The sequence below is a fragment of the Manacus candei genome, unplaced genomic scaffold (genome assembly GCF_025592945.1).
Source record: "Manacus candei isolate 608988 ecotype Guabito, Panama unplaced genomic scaffold, ASM2559294v1 h1tg000005l, whole genome shotgun sequence".
In the NCBI taxonomy this organism is placed as follows: domain Eukaryota; kingdom Metazoa; phylum Chordata; class Aves; order Passeriformes; family Pipridae; genus Manacus; species Manacus candei.
Genome location: NW_026138053.1, coordinates 134185 through 154733, shown reverse-complemented (window position 1 = coordinate 154733; position 20549 = coordinate 134185). Strand labels below are relative to the sequence as shown.

At 48.3% G+C, this 20549-nt stretch overlaps 2 protein-coding genes across 8 annotated transcripts in view; one reads left to right on the top strand and one right to left on the bottom strand.

The window, feature by feature from the left end:
- SZT2 (SZT2 subunit of KICSTOR complex) overlaps nt 1-800 on the bottom strand; it is a 54493-nt gene extending 53693 nt beyond the window's left edge. For 5 of the 6 annotated variants that reach the window (XM_051796891.1, XM_051796919.1, XM_051796911.1 and 2 more), the window contains exons 1-3: nt 735-799; nt 386-511; nt 60-233 (exon numbers count right to left, since the gene is read on the bottom strand). In XM_051796891.1, the coding sequence (XP_051652851.1) occupies nt 60-233; nt 386-511; nt 735-764 (330 nt within the window). In that variant the 5' untranslated portion in view covers nt 765-799. Of the gene's footprint in view, nt 1-59; nt 234-385; nt 512-734 lie in introns of all 6 variants that reach the window. The other variant, XM_051796927.1, reaches the window with a different exon arrangement.
- Nucleotides 419-10641, top strand: MED8 (mediator complex subunit 8). 2 transcript variants are annotated; one of them, XM_051797435.1, is made up of 7 exons: nt 419-528; nt 3675-3793; nt 4783-4927; nt 5296-5436; nt 5851-5932; nt 6931-7179; nt 10161-10641. In XM_051797435.1, the coding sequence occupies exons 3-7, from the start codon at nt 4925-4927 to the stop codon at nt 10223-10225; spliced, it is 540 nt and encodes a 179-aa protein (XP_051653395.1). In that variant the 5' UTR covers nt 419-528; nt 3675-3793; nt 4783-4924; the 3' UTR covers nt 10226-10641. The 2 variants fall into 2 exon arrangements, with proteins under 2 accessions (XP_051653395.1, XP_051653387.1); XM_051797427.1 differs by lacking the exon at nt 419-528 and adding an exon at nt 778-856.
- Nucleotides 10642-20549: the final 9908 nt, after the last annotated feature.

Sequence of the window (20549 nt, the reverse complement as noted above, 5' to 3'; positions counted from 1 at the left end):
TAGAAACGAGTCCAGCCTTTTCATGCAGAACACCCCGGAGAGGCAGTTTCTGCACTTACCACAATCCCCGTGGAAGGGCTCAGATCAAGCTCGATCACAAATCGGTACTGGCGGGCCAGGAAGGTGACCCGTGTGGAGGGCACGAGGAGATAGGGCCTGGGCTGGACGGGCTCGTCCGGCTGCCACCCGTTAGGCAGGATGCTGAGAACATCAAGCTCATTCTCCGACTTCACCTGCCAGAACAAGCAAATGAGAGAAGGAAGAATCCACGTCACAGGAAGAATCAGAGAAAGGAGCCGGGTTCGGATGCTCTGCAGGGTCCAGGCGCTGCCGGGTGGCGCAGCACCAGCCGCGGCGACCCCTCCAGCCCCGGACACCGACTCACCAGCTCGGGCTCGGGCACGGCCCGGATGACCTGGTGTAGGCGGCTGAGCACCCAGGCGAGGCGCACGTTGCGGGAGATGCGGTAGTCCTTCTTCATCAGGAGGAACACGTGTCCTGCCTCCTCCACCTGCGGCGGGATCACAGGTCAGCCCCGCAGGAGCGCCCGGCCAGCGCCGTTCACCCCGGGCTGCTGCGGCCCCGTTACCGGGGCAGCCCCGCTGCTCCCCACCGCGGCCCCGGGCCCCGCGCCACCCCCAGCCCTCGCCGAGCCCCTGCTCCCCGGCCCGCTCCCCGCCGAGCCCAGCCCCGCCGCCCCGCTCCCCGCCGAGCCCAGCCCGGCCCGCTCCCACCTCCCCGTCGGGCCGCTCGGCCCCCGCCATGTCGGCGCGGCCCCGCCCCCGGAAGCGCCGCTCTCCCGGGACACCGGGGCGGTGCCAGCGCCGCCATCGCCGCCGCCAGCGCCGCCATGCAGGTGAGGGCCGGGGAGCGGGGCCGGGGGGCTCCGCAGGGACCGGGCACAGCCGCGGCCGGGGCAGCCCGGGCGGGAGGCCGAGCTCGTGGTGCTCCCCCGTGCAGCGGCCTCTCCCTTGTTGCTGCGCGGCTGTGGGGTGGGTGGCGGTGCGTGCGGCTGTCTGAGCGCACCGGCCCCTCTCAGCCCCTGCTGCAGCCCGGGTGAGAGCCCTCAGACCAAAGGCCCCCCTGCCCCAGCAGCCTGGCTTTGCCACCAGCCTGGCTTTGCCACCGGTGCCCAAATGAAGTCGTGAGAGCAAAACACGCTGCTGGGTGTCATTCCGTGTAGACTGTTGCTGGCGTGTCCCTTGTGTTGAATAGCCTCGAATGAAATTTCATCAATGGGAGGAGGACCTGGTTACTTTTTTTTTTTTTTAAATGCTGTGAATTTGTAGCGTCCATAATGTGCAAGAGTTGCCGAAGTTAATGACAGGTTAACAGGCTGTAAAGATCTACCTCCTTTGGTTTGAAACCTCTGCCTGCTGGCTTCGTGCAAGTCTCCTGGTTGTCTTACCCGAAAAGAAAGTTAAAATGGATTGTCCCGCAATTCCTTATCTATAGGGTTTTTTTACATTTTCTCTCCTTGTGTGTACCAGTCTCTTTACTATTTTTAATTGATGCATTTATAGAACTGTGAATAGTCTTGATCATGCTTGTTGCCTTTATTAGTACGTATTCCTACATTATCCCTTTTCAGCTGGAGGGACGAGTGACTCGTAATATTCGAGATGCAAATCAGGCATGCATTTATGCGGTCACATAAGGATGCTTAGCTTTCTGTTGCTTTCCTAATAAATCCTATGGTCACTTCCTTGACTGCCTTTTGAGCCTTGGGCAGATGTTTTCACGAGTTATCCTCAGATAATCCCAAGATCTTGTTGATGAGTAACAACATTATCAGCTCAGAGAATGTCATTGTGTACAGAAAGTCTGGGCGGGGCGGGGGTGTTCCCCTTTGTTTTGCCAGTCATGATTTTTTCCCCCCTTTGTTTTGCCGAATGCATTGCTTACATTTACCTACTCTGAATTTCACCTTTATCTCTCAGTTGCTCCCTATCAGCAGGTGCTGCAACAAAAACCCCTTCAATAAGCCCTATCTTTACTACCTCTGGGCAATTTAGCATTGCTAACAAACTCCTTAAAGCATTCCCTGTGAGAGGCACAAGAGGCAGGCACGGCATTCCTTAGAATCACTGGTCAGTCTTATTGTACGCCTGCTTTGCACTGCTTACGTCTGCTTCCAGCTCCTTATGGCTTTGGGAAGAGCCTGGGAAAGAAGGAGGCTTGGAGCAGGCCATGTGCAATGGGATTTCATTCATCTTGAAGGCTTCTTGGATAAGCACAGGCAGCGGGCCAGGGGAATTGTTATGGGTGCATATGCCTGGCACCCCTGTAGTAAAACACGGGCTACCTGCCCAGCTTGTAATACAGGCAGTAGTTAATCTTCTTGCACAAACACAGTGCACACAAACAGTTGTAGGCTCATTTCTTAATTGGACAGGAACTGACTAGTCCAGTCACAAGATGGAGGAGGGTGCCTTTGTCTCCAGGTGGGACAGCCAGCAGCAATCCCTTCCATGGGCCCACTCCACGGATGGGGGATCAAATTTTAACAAGGTCGACTCAGCTGTTATTCTAAGGTGGCTAAAATGAAGTCCTGTCAATAATTACTGACTTGTCAGAATATAAATAAAATAGAATGATATTGTGTTCTCATGAACATGGGAGATGCCTGATAACCTCTCCTGTGAAGCTTACACTGGTCCAGTGTATTTAAGCAGTGCAACAACAAACCCAATAGCAAGCATGCCAGCAGCCTGAGTCACTCTATCTGCTTTCCCAATCGGTATTCCCTTTCTATTATTTGATTGCTTTGTCCCACCCTCCTCATGGATTATTATTGTACAGTTCTCAACTTACACGAGCAGTTCGTTAGGGCTGGGACTTTAATTATATTTTGCGCAATACTGTAGTATGAGTAAGTTAGAGTAGATAGGATTTTAGGAGGTTTTTGCAAGAGTCAAGAACATGCCTTGGTGTCTTTGACATCAGATCCCCTGTCTTGACACTTTATCTGTCAACGTCCTCCCTCACCCGGATGGGGTTATCAGTGGAAAAGATTATTTAAACAATGTAATCCGAGCAAAAGGCAGGAGGTGAGGTGTGTGTGTGGGTATGACACCTTCCGTGTCACAGCAGGGCCTCCCGCAGCCAGTAAGGCACAAATACGGTAGCAGCTGCCAGTTTCTTTGGCAGCTGGAGGTGGCACTTGGGCAGAAAGAAGGTAAATGAGGTAAAGAGCACAAACTGGAGTCTTTAGGCCACGGACCTGGTACTCCTTTTGCAAAGGCTGTTTTGGATTAAGACATCGCTGTGCCCACAGCTGCTGTCAGAGAAAGTTGAGAGAATGCTAATCTACTTTGAGCTGAGTTGGCTTAAATGGCTCACAAAGGTGGCATGAGCTAACTTTGATGACTTTGCCTGATGTGGTAAAAAGCAGATGTAAGTGATGATGTCTTCACTATGCTCATCTAGATCTTAAAGAGCACAGCTGGCCAAGCGTTTGTCTGAGGCACAAGTCTATTGCCTAAGTGTCCCAAGGGGAAGGGGATCAATGTGAAACCATAGGATTTTTATTTCTGGAGTCTCTGTTTGCTTCCTCTGGAAAGGAGGCTGGCTGTAGGACCAATTGGATTATGGATGCATGGATGTGGATTCACAATACCTTGGGAGGATGTTAAGCTTTGTCCTCATCCTTTGTCTTTCTTACCTTAATTTAGAGAGAGGAGAAGCAGCTGGAGCTGACCCTGGAGGCGCTCATCAGTCAGGTGGCCGACCTGAAGAACTCTTTGGTCAGTTTTATCTACAAGCTGGAGAACGAGTACGACCGACTCACATGGTAAGGTGTCTCTTGGAGCTGGGGGTGCTTGGTCACTGAAGCTGTTCAGACTTGGCTCAAAGGATTAGTTAGAAACCGTTAGAAGCCTAGTGTCAGTAGGTTTAAATTTGCTTTTCATATTTGTGCTGGAGGAACCACTACCTGTCTTCCACCAGAAAACCAGCTGAAATCCATTGGTCTCATGCTGTAGAGTAATAGAGTCATCTGCAGTGACTGGAAGTTCTCAAGTGAAATATCTTAGAGACCCACATGCACTGTGAAATGAGCAATAGTTCTTTCTGCATTTTTTGACCTTCTCTGGCTTTTTCTGGCTCTGATATAAACTGAGCTTTTGTGTTTTGCTAGTTCTGTTTCACCACACAGTTTGAGAGACTTGCAAGATGGCATTCTCCTCCTGGTGGAGCATAAAGATGTTATAGCTGCAACTTAGTAAACCATACGGTATCTTAAACAGTGTCTACCATTGCAGAAAGCTTCAGAGGCCATTAACATTTGTAGTTAATGTTGCAGAAGGCAGGAGAGGTGGTGAATCCCCCTGTGGGAACAAGCTGAAGGGGACAAGATTATCAGTTACTTTGCTTCATTATTGCTTAGCAAATCGCCAAGCCATAAATATTGTCTCTCCTGGCTGTACTGCCTAGGGGTTAAATTATTTCTCAGACCTTGCTCTAGAATTGCACTGGGAGAGTTAGTGGTAAGGAGAGAATTGCTCCTGTGTATGTTGCTGAAATCCCAAACAACTGACACTTCCAATGGTACTGCTTGTAATCCCTGAACTATTTGCAACATTTGAGACATTTGCAGTAGGGGCTGGGGTTTGTCCACATCTGCATATTCAACCCTGGGTTTTACTGCTCACTGTCTGGAGTAGACTGATTTGAGGAGTAATAGTGTTACTTCCTCACTTCTCAGCCATTTGAACAAAGAAGAGAGAAAAGCTACCTGTGGCATACCTTTCCATGTTTTATCTTCTTTATTTGCTTTCCCAGGCCATCAGTTCTGGACAGCTTTGCATTGCTCTCGGGGCAGCTGAACACCTTGAATAAAGTGCTAAAGCATGAGAAGACCCCACTATTGCGAAACCAGGTTATCATCCCCCTAGTGCTGTCTCCAGACCGTGATGAGGAGATCATGGTAAGACGTGTCCCTTGATTATCAGAAAGTGCTTGTGTGTCTGCTCCAGCCTGCCACTCCTTGTGCTGGGCATTCCTCAGCCCTGGGTGTAGAGAAAGAAAAAGCAGCGAGTAGTTCTGTCTGGGAGCTGCTTTGCTGAGGGATTTTCACCTCACGTGCACTGGATGCCCTTTACAGGAGGTGTTCTATTCATAAATATGTTGCTCTGACTAAACAGGCACAATGCAAATTCCTAGACAAGTTGTTAAAACTTCCTAATGCTCCCCAGATCAAGGTTTCTGCACAGCATGCTGGCCTTGTTCCAGCACCATGGCCTGTGCCCTGGGCTGGAGGCAGAGGCTCTGAGTGAGGCTTGTCCAACGTTGCAGCGGCAGACGGAGGGGCGTGTGCCCGTGTTCAGCCATGAGGTGGTGCCTGACCATCTCCGAACTAAGCCCGACCCTGAGGTGGAGGAGCAGGAGAAGCAGCTGATCACTGATGCAGCTCGAATTAGCCCTGATGCAGCACAGGTAGGTAAAGAACAGCTTGATACTTCTGCCTCTTATCCCTAGGGTACACAATGCCCTTTAACTCTGCTTCCTTCACCCTTCCATCTGAAAGTTTATTTTTTTTTGCTTTGTCCTTTCCTGTCTGAGATTTCTCCAGCTGACCCTAGCTGAGGTTTGGTTTCCTCCACAGTTTCACCAGGGTATCCAGCTCTCTGGCTGTTCACAGGAGGTGCCATCGGACCAGTCAGAGAAGTGGAGGCCATCTCATCCCCATAGTGCCCCGTGTGCATTAGCACTGGGCTCCCTAGGCTCGGCCACCAAAATTCTTACAGTTGGTTATACAGACCCTGGGAAGAGAAAGCTTGTTCATTCTCCTTGCTGATTTGTGCTGAGTTGGAGATATTCTGGCAGTTTCTGATAGTTTTCATTTTGCAGAAACAGATCCAAAGTCTGAACAAAATGTGCTCAAATCTGCTGGAGAAAATCAGTAAGGAGGAGCGTGAATCTGAAAGTGGAGGTATGTCACTGAGGTGGAAGTGGGGTGCAGGGGTTCAAGCAGCAGGCTTCAGAGAGTAGAGGCAAAACAGGTATAACAGACAGGCTGAAGTATGGGAATTGAGGTTGAGCAGCATAAACAAAAGCATTCCAGAAGATACAAGATTGGCTGTCCCTAGTTTGAGAAGGGATCCTGTGGGTGTCATGTGTCCTGCTTGTGTGACCTGTGCATGGCAGGAAGGTCATCCCAACCCTTTTCCATATCCCTCTTTGAGGAAGTGGTAAGTATTTGCCAAGAAAACCTCTCAATCAACTTTAATTAATAAAAATAGATGTGAAAATGCAGTGCCAGTGAATGGGAAACCCCTTAGCTGTGTTCTGAAGGAGACTACATTGTTGGCAGGCTCTTGTGTGATGCCCTCTAGATGATGGGTGCATCAGACTCATGGTCAGCCTTTTCTGGTTGTGTTTACTGTTCCCAGGAGTGCTGTGCACAACTCCTAAAGGCAGTGGCATTGTTTTTATCGTTATCTTTGACACACACATAGTGTAAGCAAGGACCCAAGCACAGGTTCTGTCTAGTTTCTGGGATTAACAGTATAACTGGGCACATGTGTGGCAGAAAAACTTGCAGACACCATGCTGCTCATGAGCCTTCAAAAGGGATGTTGCCATTGTTTATCTAAAACACAGTGCTTGTTAACTGCTGTAGGCTTGAGCATGGAGCCTTTAGTGGGAACTTCTCATGGGCATGGAGGAGTTAGCTCCCTCTGTCCTCCTTCCCTGAGTAGATTATGCCCTGCTGTCAGTGAAAAAGCTCTTGGATCACCCTTGTCCCTGGATTTTGCAGCTTCTTTGACCCTGCTGAGACTCCTGTAGGAGAGCCTGTAAGAAAACTCATCTCTATTACACGAACCAAAGTAGCTAAAAAGTAAATTCAGGAGCAGCTATGCTACTCCTTAGACTTTGATTGCTAAGTCTAAAAGTAACTTCTGAAAATAACAACTTTTTTTTCTGCAGGTTTACGACAGAACAAGCAGACTTTCAACCCTGCAGATACCAATGCACTGGTAGCAGCTGTGGCCTTTGGGAAAGGGCTGTCAAACCGGAGACCCCCAGGCTCAGGGGCATCTGTCCAGTCAGGCCAACCAGGAGCTGGTGCCATCATTGCAGGGGCTTCAGGCATCCAGCAGGTCCCAATGACAGGGGCACCAGCTCAGCAGCAGCCAATGCTGGCAGGAGTACAGATGACACCAGCAGGACAGCCAGGTAAAGAAGTTGCTTATCTGAGATCAGTTGAAATCCATGGAGCAAGAGAGACAAATGCAGATGTAGAGATTCTTCCCCAGTCACCTCTGAGGTGTAACTAAGTATGAGTTTCCTTTCTAGCCTTAACATGAGTCAGGTTACAACAGTGGAGCAATACCTGCTTAAAATTAGCTGAGGTTGAAATGGATCCCAGCCAACCAGCTTCAGCTTCTTAACTCCCACTGCAATACTATTTTAATAAGAGACTTAGTGAACATAGGGATCAGTATGGAGGGAGATAACAGTGTAGTTTTGCAGGGGGGATTTCCTGTCAAATTTAAGTTGTGGGTAAGCAATGAAGTGGTGAAGTTTGGTGGCAATGAGTTATTTAAGGTAAGAAAAAACCCAAAAGTTGTCTGTAAAAAGTCAGAAGGATTTCCCATACCAAGGGACTTTGCTTCATAGCAGTAGGCTACATTTGTATGAAACATAAAGTGAAATACAGGGGTGTACAAATTGGACTGTACATATCCAGCACCTGGACTCCAACCTAGTTACTTGTATTTGTGAAATACATCCATGATATGAGTTCTCTAAAGACATCAATTGGTTGTTCAGTTGGGGCAGAAATGCAAACCAAATGTTTGCAATTACTGGAAGAGGAACACGTGGTATCTTCAGGCCATTCTGTAAATCCATTGGGCACCCACACCTACAATATTATGGGTGGTTCTGATACCTTCTCTGCTATTGGCCATAGCTTTGGGCTAAGGAGAAGGAAGCCTGTAAAATCCCAAATTGTATACAGCAGGTGAATGAGGAATGATTGCTCACTGTCTCCCAGGATGCAGAAGGATTGGTGAAAGTGCTCCAATGAAAATACGGGCTTGTAAACTTGGAACAAAAGTGAGATATTTTTCTGAATATGAAATAATTAGACTGTAGAGCGCATTGCCTAGTGTGATAGGTAGATAGTGTTTATATGAGATGGAAAAATAAGTAAGCACGTAAATTTCTGTTTGAAAAATTAGTCAACAGCTAATCTTGAAGAAACCAACTCTGATTCCATGACCCTGAGCCACAGTATGTTAGCAGCAGGGGGGGGATTGTGGTATTCTGCAGGGGTGTCACTGCAGGCTTGCCCTGTTCTGCTATTCCTCCTTAAAAGTCCTCTGCTGTCAGGAATGGGCTGGGCCTGGGGGACATACAGGCCTAACCCTGTGCTGTCATAACGTTAATTGCGATTCAGGATATCGGATATCCTAATTGGTGTTTTCTTGCCCGTGTAATGACTGTTGTTCAGAAATGAACTTGAGCAACAATATTAATCCTGAGTTAAATATGTATTTAGGTAAGAGAAATTAATTTCCATTGTGATTTGAAAACAAAGACCCCATAAACACTGTATCCAGGATGGTAACACAGGCCCTTCTGTAGCCCAGGCAGAGCACCCTGGTAACAAGAGCTGCTGTCCAGCCTGTGTTAGGGGTAAGGTCCCTTTTGATAAGAGCAGCTATAGTGGATTTTACCAAAGGTCAGTCTCACTATTCTGCTTTTGATTATGCCCATAGCTGAGGCTGAAAGAATACAAGAAAAAGGTATATCTTGACAACAGTCATTTTTCAGAGATATTAAGCCAGGTTTTTTTTGTACCACTGGGTACAGCAGCCATTAATTTCTGCAGTTCCTGTTTGAATTACAGTTTTGACTTCTACAACACATATAGCAATACGTCCCACAGCTCTGTTGCATGTTTTGCTTTTAAAATAATCCTTTTTATGTTTAAATCTTTTTCTTGATAATTTTCTTGCATGTTTCCTTTTTACCCATGTTGTGAGAAATGGCGAGTAATGATTCCTCACCTTCTCCATACTAGTTTTCATGTTTTGGAAATCTGTCATGTCTCCTCCCTTTGTCCATTTTTAATTTTTTTTTCCCCCCAGCTTATGAGTCCTATTCTCTTTACTGTGACTTCATGTAAAAATGATAACTTGGACCATCCTTGTCACTCTGACCTGCACTTTTTCTCTTTGTTTCCAAGACTGGGAACACCAGAATTGCTCACAGTGTCCCAGATGCAGGTGAACCATGCAGTCCTCTTCACTTGCTTTTGGAGTAATGTCTAACAGTATTTGTGTATTGCTTATTAGCACTGAAGTGATATATCAGTTGCCTGCCCATTTATTGCTGGCAGTGACCCACTTTGGATATGTTTGAGAAAGTTTAATAATCTTTATTCTTTTAGGCATTTTCTTATCAAATCTTTTTTTTTCTTGTCCTGCTGCACTACAGTTTTAACTTCCAGAAGTTGTCCTTTTTTTCCCTGTTTTAATTTGAAGACACTGAAGGAGTGTTCTTTGAATATCCCTCTGAGCTGCTCTTTAATCACTGTTTATTGTTCAGACATTTCAGTTTTGTCTAGCACTGTACACTCACTGTAGGCTGCTAGTAAGCTTTGAACATGCTTCCATGTGTGATTGGTATCAGCAAAGAGTAATAATGCCCAAGAGGGGGATGTGGTTACAAGAAATGAAGAGATCTCAGAGAGGCTTAGTAATTTAAATATACACCCTGACTGTAAATAATGCTGCGTGTAAGGGGATACAGGCTCTGTGTTTGCCTCTCTGAAATGGAAGTGAAGATCAGTCTGGGTTCTTCTGTGAGTGCTGCTGCCAGCAACTTCTGTGAAACTAAGTCCAACAGTGATGTAGGAGCCTCCTGACAAAGAGAAAGTCTTCTTTAGGGTGGAACAAGGATAGAATGTGAGGGGATAACAGAGGGACACAGGAGTTGTCAAGAAGATTTCTCAACAGGGAAAGATGCCAATTTGTAGAAGAGATTGATTGTGGTAGATCAGAAGCTGGAAGATGCTGTAGCAGATAAGCCTGGAGTGGAACAAGAAAAGCCCAGATGGGGTTGTTGTGACTCTTGCACGCTCCTGAGCAAATGTTCTCCCATATGCTGATTTTGCACTGCTTTTTCTTTTTTTTCCCTCTCTTTAGGAAAAATGCCAAGTGGCATAAAAACAAACATCAAATCTGCCTCAATGCATCCATACCAGAGGTGAGCTGAGATGAACCAGACCCAGGGAACAGCAGTGTTGTTACTGCTGCAGCCACCCCACTTGGATTCCTTCTAGGACTAGTCCCTTTACATAGCCACATACCATATCCAGGGAGATAGGGGTTAAAGGCCCTTCCCTGGGTTTTGTTTATTGCTGGGTGGTGTGTGTGGAGCTGCTGGTGGCCACATCTCCAGGACACAACTACTTCTCTGTTCAGCCAGAGCAGAGGACTTTGGTTATGGTATTGATCCCATCTTCTCCGGGTCTGACCTGAAGGGTAACTACCCTTTCCTGATACAGAACCTGAAGACTGCATGGAGCACTCTGCTCCTTGTTTCTGCTTGGTCACTCAGTATGTTCTTTCTTTACTCCCTCTTGTTGAATAAAGACCTCGTTATGCACACTGTGAGACACTGGTATCCATCTCTCAGGAACTCTCATTTCCCTCTGGGGAAGCACAGAGCATCTCCAGTCTAAAATACACTGAAAATGTTGGAGGCCGAGTGTTGGAGCTGCAGGTTTATGGGTAAAGAGGTGTTGTAGAGTGAGTCAGCAGGGTACAAACACGAGCAGCAAACATCTCCTGCATTGAAAACCAATTCTGACTATTCCCCAGAAAGCAGAATACTGGGAAAGACTATTACAAGGCCCACGGCAAGAAGGCAGCACTTCAGGAACAGAAGCACAGAGCTTCTGTATTCTGATACTGCAGCAAATCCCAGCTAGATCCAGTTTCATTTCCATGCTTGTCTGCTTCTGTGTTTTCCTATAAAGTTTCCTAGCTACTTCAGGATCGATTTATCACTTCAGAGACATATTTCAATCTGCTCAGGACTGTGGCACTTCTGGATTGACCATTTCTCTTTAGAACTGGGCATTGTGAAGCCGTCTTTGCTTTGTGCCTTTGAGCTGTAACATATAATCTGCCCAGTGAGAGATTCCTCTGAGATTAAAGGTGGGGGCGCATGCCCATGGAGCACATCAGTACATGCAGCACTATCCTAAAGGAAAACTGTCATGCCTCTTGCTGCATTTGCCTGGACTTCCTTTTTGACTTGTGGTGAAAGCCAGCACTGTGTTTTACTCAATAGCATCTGTCAGCAATCTTCGGGTGAGGAAATCTCCACTCAGCAGATAGAGCCTGCAGCTGCTCCTGCACTGCTTGCCTATGAACTAATCAGATCCAGCTTATTTGTGGAGGCTGTGAGCCCTTCTCCCAAAACAAGACCTTCCACAAAGCTGTGACTAGGGCAGTTATCGACCCATTTTGATGTGCTGGCCCTTGAAAAGTGCTGGGAAGTAGAAAGTTGAGCTGGAAGCACAAACAGCTTATAAGATGGCAAAGATGCTCTGCTAGGAATGAGCCCAGTGGAGTCTGCAGTGGCACCATCCCAGCCAGACTGATGGGATGCTGGGAGCTTTCTTGCTCCTAAACAACACGGAGGTTCCAGCTCTCTCAGGACACACTGACTGCAGGGTGAGGGCAGAGGAGACACATTACTGGTTCCAGTGTGAGGGGTTTGTGCAAAAAACTGGAGCCTGAGGACCAGGGAGTGAGAGCCTGCAGGGCTGTTCCCCGTGATGGGCTGAGCACCATGTGAATGGCTGTGCCCTGCTCTGTCTCACTTCCCTGCTGTGGTTGGAAAGGAAGGCAGAATATTGTGTGTGTCAGATCCCTGGCACCCGTCATTTGTGGAGCCTCAGCTCTAGGATGCTGCTTCCCTTTGTCCCCCCAGACTGGCTTCCTTATAAAGCTAAAATGCCCCAGTGCAGGAGCACCAGGGCCGGCAGCCGCCGGGGTGATTCGGGCAGTGTGGGACGCAGGCACGGCACAGCTGCTGCTGCCCACGCTAACCTGGCTCTCCCAAAAACGCCTCCAGTGGGGCCAGCCAGACCTTTCACACACTTGGACGGGAAGAAGGGAAACACAGGCAGGATTTTTTTCCGTAGATTATAAAGCCAAGGAGGCTGGCTGGGCTCGCCAGTGTAACTTCCTGCATGACACAGGCTGCCGTGAATTCATTCTCGAGAAAATTAGAGCACTGCTGTTAGGAAAACAGTTGATCTTGAACTGATGTGTCTCAGCTACAGTGGTTGGTAGGTCGTTCTAAAAACTATTTTTCTTGTTGCACCTTAGATTGAGGCTGCATTTCTTTAATTCCCTTCCAGTGAGTGGATCTTCTCAGCCAGGGAGTGAGCCTCTGAGCTGTTGGTCCCAGAGAGAGGAGTCGGATATTATGATCAAGCTTTCCTGATCCTGAAACTGATGAAAGTCCCTTTTGCTTTAAGGCATATTTTCCATTTTCCACTTCTTGACTCGCATCCAAATCTCCTTATGCATCTGTGTCCTTTGGGACACTGGACTAGGATGCACTATTCTGATTGTGGGAATGGGAGTCTCAAATGTAGAACGACTTTAACCTCTTAGCCGGTTGCTGCCAGTGTTTGAATGTTTGAACAGGGAAAAGGAACAAGCCTTTTACCCATAAACTCACAGTGGAATTCATGGTCCACTGCTTGTCACTGTGGTCTGCAAGTCCAACAGGGGTTCAGCATTCCCAGTGCACTGTGTCAGAATAAAAGCACAGCCCTGCTGGTCAGGGCAGAGGCTGAGGCTGTGTCCCCCTGTGGCAGGGGCCAAGCAGGCCATGGGGAAGCATTCTCTTCCTGTGAGCATGGGATGTGCTGCTGCACTGAGCCCTCAGGGTCTTTCTTTTCCCTTATCCGATTCCTTTTGAACTCCTCTCTTCCAAGTAGGATAATTTTGGCAAGGAGGAGGCTCAGTCCCAGCACAGCAGGTGTTGCTGGGCTGTCTGGGCCCCAGCTTGGGTGCAAGAGTGTGACGGAGATGGACACTGGTTTGTTCTGGCCCCCAAGGCCCTCCTCAGTACCAGTTGGGCTCTAGTGCAGACAATGGGCATCTTTCACTGTGTGGGCCCACTGCCCCAGGGATCCCAAGGGCTCCCAGGACAACAGGCTCTGCCCATCATGACTTCATTTCCCTCCAGGTCATCAGCTTTACACTATTTAGCACTCCCTGCTACAAACACATCCTTGGTACAGCTCCATGGGGAGCATCTCCTCTGCTGCCTCACACTTGGCCAGGTCACCCGTGAGCTTGTTCCTTGATCTCACATGGCTCTGTACCAGCCAGGTTGCTCTCTGATATTTAAGAACATACAGTGCCAAAAAAATTATCATGTTAGTCTGAAGGCTTATTGTCTGTAATCCCTAATGATTGATATTTATATTTCTCTGCTTTAAATCTTTATCAACGCGATCACATATTTCTTGGTCATTATTTTGCATGTGATGTCTGTCGAATAGACACACCTGTTTACAAGGCCATCCTGTTTACTTTTTTTAAATGCTGGCATAATATCAGCTTGCTTGTTCTCTGGAGCTTTTCCAGGCTCCCTTGTCTTCCTGAATGTCATCATTAATAGCTTGGATTTTTAAAATCAGATTTTTTTTTTAATTTTATTTTTGAGATGCGGGATACCCAGACTGCTGAGTTTTCAATGTTTACCTTATGCAACTGTTGTTTAACATCCTCCTGAGTTACTGTTAGAGTGGAAAGCATTTCACCCTCGTGACAGGAATGCTTCATCTGGCTTCCTCCCAAATGCAGGAGAGAGATATTTATTGCCTTTCCTTCCTGCCCAGCTACCCACAGGCGCACCGTTCCCAGCTCGTATCGCACATCCAGCCATGCTGGGTGGTGCCCACAGCCTGTCCTGCTGCTGCCCTGGGCCAGTTTGTCTCTGGAAGCTGTGAAGCTCAGCCTGTTCCCACCACTACCCTGCATCTCTTTGCATCCACTGATCAGCACGACAAACACCTGCTGCTTGTTTGTTCTCTTGTCCTGTCCCCAAGTGGAGATGTGCACACAGGCGTCTTCTTTTGTTTGAACAAGCAAAACATAACTTTTGTTTGTTTTTTTTTAACCTACAGATCTTTTAAGTGGGCATCATTAAGCCTTTCCAGTGGAGGGGAAGTACAGGAGGTGTGAGGGAAGCAACCAAAGAGATGGGGGGACAGGAGAATTAGGGAACCCTCTGCAGTTCTCCACTCTCCATAACACAGCTAAGGCAGGTTTCAGCATGGGCTGCAGGGCTGTTTTCCATCCTCCTGCTAGGATGGGATCTCTCTGACAGAAACATCTGGGACCAAAGGAGAAGGCTTGTGGTGGTTGGGTTGAGAGAGCCTGAGGACTTTTTGATGCTAAGAAGCTACATAAATGGGGTGTGTGCTGCCAAAGGGTGTTAAGCCAAGTTTTGCATCTGAATTGCTCCCAAAGCAGCTTCACCTGCAGCTGAGAGAGGAGAGACAAATAGGTGGAAACGGCAGCAAAAGGAGGGTTTTAACTGGCCACTGAAAAACGCAGAAACTGCTTGAAAGTCAAAGGCACAAACGGAAGGAAAACGGCCTGGTGGTGGAAGCAGCCCCCCAGTCAGGCTCTGCTTTCCCCTGGGCTCCCCAAATGAGCCTGGTGGCCCCAGGAGAGGCAGAGCATGTCTATGTGACAGCTGGCACCTACAAATGAATACACAGATGCTTTGGAAAAATCCCATGGAGTTCCTCCTTCCACACAAGTGCCATAAATCTTCATCTGTCTTAAAAAGAAAATGTTACCACTTTGTACGTCACACAGACGCTGTGGTGGTAAAAATACATGCTGGAGAAATGGGATGTTTGGGTGTATTTGTAATACATGCCATAAAAATAGTTCAAGCTGATGTGACTCCACAGTTTATTTATTGTCCTTATGATACTGCAGCGCTCTGGCTGGATCCAGGAACACTGCCTTGGTGGAAACCTGCACTTAGAAATTAATGAAAACCTTCTGCAACTTCCTCAGGGGTAACTCTGACATCAGAGTAATGCAAAGCGTGCTGGCTGGCTCTTCTGAAGGAGAAGCCTGTGTCTTTTTTTTTTTATTATTATTATTTTTAGTGTGCATTTTTTAAAGAAAAGAAATTACTGCATGCATTTTTCTGACTGAGACACATATTTGCCAAGGTCAGGGGATCAAGAGCTGTGGTTCCTGCAGCAGCAATCTTGTCACTGCTGCTCAGATTCTGTCACTGATTTACCTGCTTGCTGTGAGGCTTCTCCCTTTGCTCCTGTCATGTCCAAGCAGTTTCTGCACTGAATTAGCAGTGGTGCTGAGGTCCCCCTTGGCATGGCAGCTCCTTTCCTCTGAGAAAAGACTGTGCCCCGGGGTATTTTTGCATTATGTTTTTCATTTGCTGGCTGTGCTTTGGGCCAAAGGGGCATCACTGCTGTCTGTGGGTGTTATTTCAAAGCTGCAGCATTTCCCAGATGTTCCTCCTTTGCTCTTTTCCAGACCAGCTCCTTCTATGCCTATTGCCAGGTGGCCTTGGTGGGTCGTGTCTGTCTCCCACTGTCATGTGCCAGTCCTGGGCTCTGCCCACCCTGGCATGCAGCATGGAGGTGTGCTGCTCCTGCAGGAACTTGGCTTTGAAACGTGCAGTGGATGTTCACGTGGGGTTTATTCTTGGTACTGATGCAGTACTGCAGTCGGGGTCCTGCTGTGTGGGGTGGGAGAGACGCCTCGTCTCCTGCTCTGCTGCAGCAGCGTGGCAGGACTTCAAAGCACTGCCTAAAGAGTTCATGGCAGTAGCTAACACACCGACTTGTATCCCCCCTGAGAAACACATTCTGCATAAGTGGGGCTGAAGAGGGATGTTTTTGTATATTTAGGTTCCCATGGGCATCACAGTGGTAGAAACAGCCACAGTCATCATCATCATCATAGCACAGCCTGTTTTGCTCCAGTCAGCAGAATGCACCAGATTTGATTGCATGGGGCTGTCAGAGGGCACACACCATGTGCATCCCCCCACGGCAGGGCACAGGCAGGGCAGGGAGCTGGGCAGCACAGGGCTGTGGGCAGGAGGAGCCAGGCCAGCAGGACCTGCAGCCCTGGACTGTGGAAACCCCACAGCAACTGCCGAGCCACTGCCGAGCCAGGAATGACTCACAGAAAGCCTCTGTGGGTGCGTCCACCATTGCTCTTAACTGTTTGTGTTCACTCACATAGGGAGTAAAACCACCAGGAATTAATAGGAATGCTCCAACTCACATTTTGAACATGCAGCTCCCCCTCCTTTGCTTCTTTGTGTCCCGTGCTCCCTGCTGTGTCTTGCTGGAGCTCAAGTGCAAGATGCTTGTCCCCACACATGCATCCAAGAAAGCTTGTGGTGTTCACCATCGACAACACTTCTTGGAGAGGTATTTCCAGAAAAGAGGCCACTATGTTCTCTGCCCATTATCTTGGAGCAGTTTACTGCATACCTCTGTTTCCCTCCTGTTTATCTGTCCCTAGGAGAAAAAGTGCAGCCCCTCACTGTGGGAGCTGCCCCACTGCTGCTCTCCCCTTCCCCTCTGTCCCTTGGACATGCCAGGCAGGTGCAGAAGGCCATGGCAGACGTGCCATGAGTTCTCTTATCCCTCAATTTCTTTCTCCTCCCAAACCACAGTGGGTCTCAGGGCATGTACAGTGCTGCTGACTGCACCAGTGGACAACCTTAGAAGCAGAGAAGATGCCAGGCAGGCCAGGGAGGACAGTGTCCCCCACCAGCCCGCAGCCCAGACAGGCAGGCAAAGCCCAGCCTCGGCTGAAGCTAAACACGGCCTCATTTCACAGCAAAACAATTCCTCTTTGTGCAGCCTGTTCCCCCAGAACAATCCTCCACTCTGACAATGTCCTTTCTGTGGCTTAGTCCCTGCAGAGTGACCAGCAGCGTGCTCATGCCAGCGCCGGCTTAGCCCCACTGCCCCATGGCCGAGGGGGCAGCACCTGGGACCTGGGCAGCCTCTGCTTGGGACTCCGTGGCCACTTCAGGTCAAGGCAAAGTTTTCCCAGGAAAGTGTCCAGCTCAGCCTGGAGCATTTGGGAGGGGTTTTTCTTCCGGCTTTGTGTGCTCCATGGAGCTGCATGGCACTGCTGTACAGCGTTAGGAAGGCAGCCCTGGGACACAATTGTGGAGCGTGATATGTGGTGTCATGTCACCAACTCTGACTGTAATCCCAACCACCTGCCAAGGGTGGAGAAGTCACCTGGCTTTGCCAAGATGCTCTCTTGGGCTCCAGGCAGTCTGGGACAGGTTCCCAGAGATGATCACTTCAGATGGAAAGGGCATTCTGGGGATGAGCAAGACCAGGGCCTTTTTCCTCACCTGCATTTTCTCTCTTCAGGAGCATGTGTCCATGAGACAGCCTTAAAAGCTCCCGGAGAAAGGGCAGTTTTCAGGTCCCTACCAGAAACAGAGCTACCAGAACTCCCATGGTCTTCTGCCACGACACACTGCATGTGAATAGTCACCAGTTCTTGCACTAGTAACCAAGGACTGCTGTTGTGCTGCATGTGCTGAAGCCCCCAAACCTCCTGACCCTTTCCAGCCTCCTGCCAGTCCGCTCTGGGCCTTGAGCTGGCCCTGCTGTACCTGCTGCCTTGCAGAGACACTGAAGAATGGGCTTCTCCAGGCTTTCGGTATCCTTGGGCACCTTGCTCCAGCTGTGGCTCTGCTTCTTTCCCCCCCACCCTCCCCATAATTTGGTGGATTTGAAACAAGCACCATTATTCCATAAGGTTATCCTGCAGGCCACGGGAACAAATAAGGATGCTTTAACAGGTTCAGAATGAGCCAAGACTCCTGGCATGTCTGTGGAGGTGGCAGGGGGTCCTGTATTGCTGGAGTGATGTTGCCAGCCTGCAGAGGTGGGTGCCAGGGCTCACCCTGGAGAGGCTGTTATGCAGCTGACAAAGGTCCCAGCAGGAAACTGCAGTCATATGTGCTGCCCACCCCAGCTGGCAGGCAAAGTCCAGCAATTAAACACGCCGGGGTGAAAGTCTGCCATCAAAGCTCCCAGGGCACCACCACAGTGCCTGCAAGCTTCTGGGTGATGCTTCCAACCTCCCTTTTCATCCCCCGGAATACCTTTTTCCAGGTGATGTTTTAGTGTGAAACTGCAGCATCATCTATCTCGTACTGGCCTTTTGAGCCACCAACGCGCTTGCAACAAATGTGGGTAGAGCCCTTCCCAAATCTTCGTTCGCGAAGCCCAGCCATGAATGAATGATGACAGCATCATGTTACAGCAGGGGTTTCTGCTGACTACAGAAATGTTCTGAGTTGTTTGTTGGTGGCTTGAGGGGCTTGTAGGAACCTTGAACCCCAGGAGTGAAGGTATTTCTTTTGGCTTTAAGGGGAAGAGGGCAACAATGACGGGGTAATTGGCCTTTGCTGCCGGTATGATGTAATCAGCATATATAACACATAAAATTTTGCCCAAGATGAGTCACTTAAACTTGATATCAGCCACAGAAAGAGGCAGTACAGAGGAGCAATGCATGCTCAGGCACGACCTACCTGCCCACCTCCATTTATTGAAATCACAAAGTGACATTATGGCATTTAATGGTCTTTCAGGTTCAGAGTGGTATCATCGATCTCCACTTTTAGTGGTCATGAAAGCCTTGTTTGATCCTCTCAGTATAGATAGAGGTGGTGTAGGAGCATTTCTTGCATGATTTGCGATTCCCAGGGTAATCAATCTGTCGATTTTTGTCACGCAGTCACAGAGAAGGTGTGCAGCAATGAGGTGTGGTTGATAGTGCTTTAGGGTCCAACCTCAGGGAAAGGGAGAAGGGTTAAACAACATTAGAGAGCCAATTTACATTCAGTGGTTTTATCTGATCATATGCAAAATCACTGGGTTTTCGTTATTAAAAAGAAAAGGACAGGAGGATCTGGGAATCATCTTTTCACTCCCCAAATGTAATAAGCTAGGTAAATTTACTAACCATGTATGTCAAATACATTACTGAAAAATTACAGGACCAAGTGTACATGTTTTTAATTTCACTGAATTCATTTTGTCTTTTCGTTATATTTTAGATTTTTCAAGTTGCATAATGTCAATGTATTGCCAAATAAAACTCTCACCATTCAGATTATCAGTATTTAAAAGTAATAAATTCATAGTTATAAATTCAGTGAATAAAAGAATATAAATTTACTATATAAACCAGATGTGATCAAAAAGGTATTTTAGTTCCCCAGCAAGCCAGGATTTTAAGAATTTTTATCTCTGCAAGAAAACAGAGAAACTTAAACCCCTGAGGGGGCTGAAACTCCCTATTTTCCCTATTCAGCTGCATGGTGAACCTAAGCCAGTCCTCAAGACTGGCACCAGAAAAGCTGCAGTACTGAGAAACTCATTACATCTCATTACATGTAGAAGAAATCATCATTACTAATCTCTAAGGTCATAACCTCTCATTGAACTTCACTCCTTTTCCATTGCTCAGTTCCTACAGAAGTTCCCTTCCCATCTGATAGTCTGATAATCCTCTGCACTGATGATGGCTTCAGTCATTGTGCCTTCAGCAAGTTACATTAACACATGCCTGCTTTTTGCACCAAGGCAGAGAGACAAGGGGAAAGAGAGGTGCACCTTGCTCTGCAAGGGGAAAGCAGAAGACAGGGACTGGTGGAGGGAACAATGGAAAGGAGCACAGAGACCCACAGCCAGTTCCATCTGATCGGATCTCCATGTCAAGAAGGATCAGCAGGGCCCTCACTGAAGCTACAATGGAAATGGTGTGTTGTTCTCCAGGATAAGAAGTGGAGGAAGGAACTTAAGCTCTCCCAAACTGAAGCCTGGTGCAGCCCAGGCTGCTGGGACCAGGAGCACAACAGCCAGGTTGTGTCCTGAACTGCAGGTGAAGAGTCAATGACCTGTAGGGCTTTGTCTGCTGCAGGAATGGCTGGTGCAGGCAGGACACCCTTGTGCAGGCATGTGACAGGATCATCTCTGCTCTAGAGGTCCAGAGATGATCACCAGTCAGGGTGACATGCCTGGCTGGCTGCAAACAGCTTCTCTTCCAGATTTCAGGTCATACAGGCAGGATTCAAGATGGAAGCAGAAGATTATCCATTTATAAAAATCTCTCTCCAGACACTTTGGGAACATCTGGCTGTGGACAACAGGTCATGTCACTCTGGCCTTGTCTCCCTCACCTCCCTTACTTCTGAGGGATTTTCCTTGCTATGTGTGCTTGTGCTACCTGCTTCCAAAGAGGCTGGAAGGCAGAAACCCAGATCTACAACACGCAGCAGATTAGTCAGGTCCTTGCTGGAGGCCTGTCCCCAAGGGTTAGGAGGGGACCCTGCATCACTCCCTCAAACAGGAGGTGCCGGATCCACTTGCCTGCAGCCAGGGTGCTCTGGCAGAGCAGAGACCTGGCTCCAGCTGGAGCTCCTGCCCAGGCTGCTGCAGCTCCAGGGATATGGTG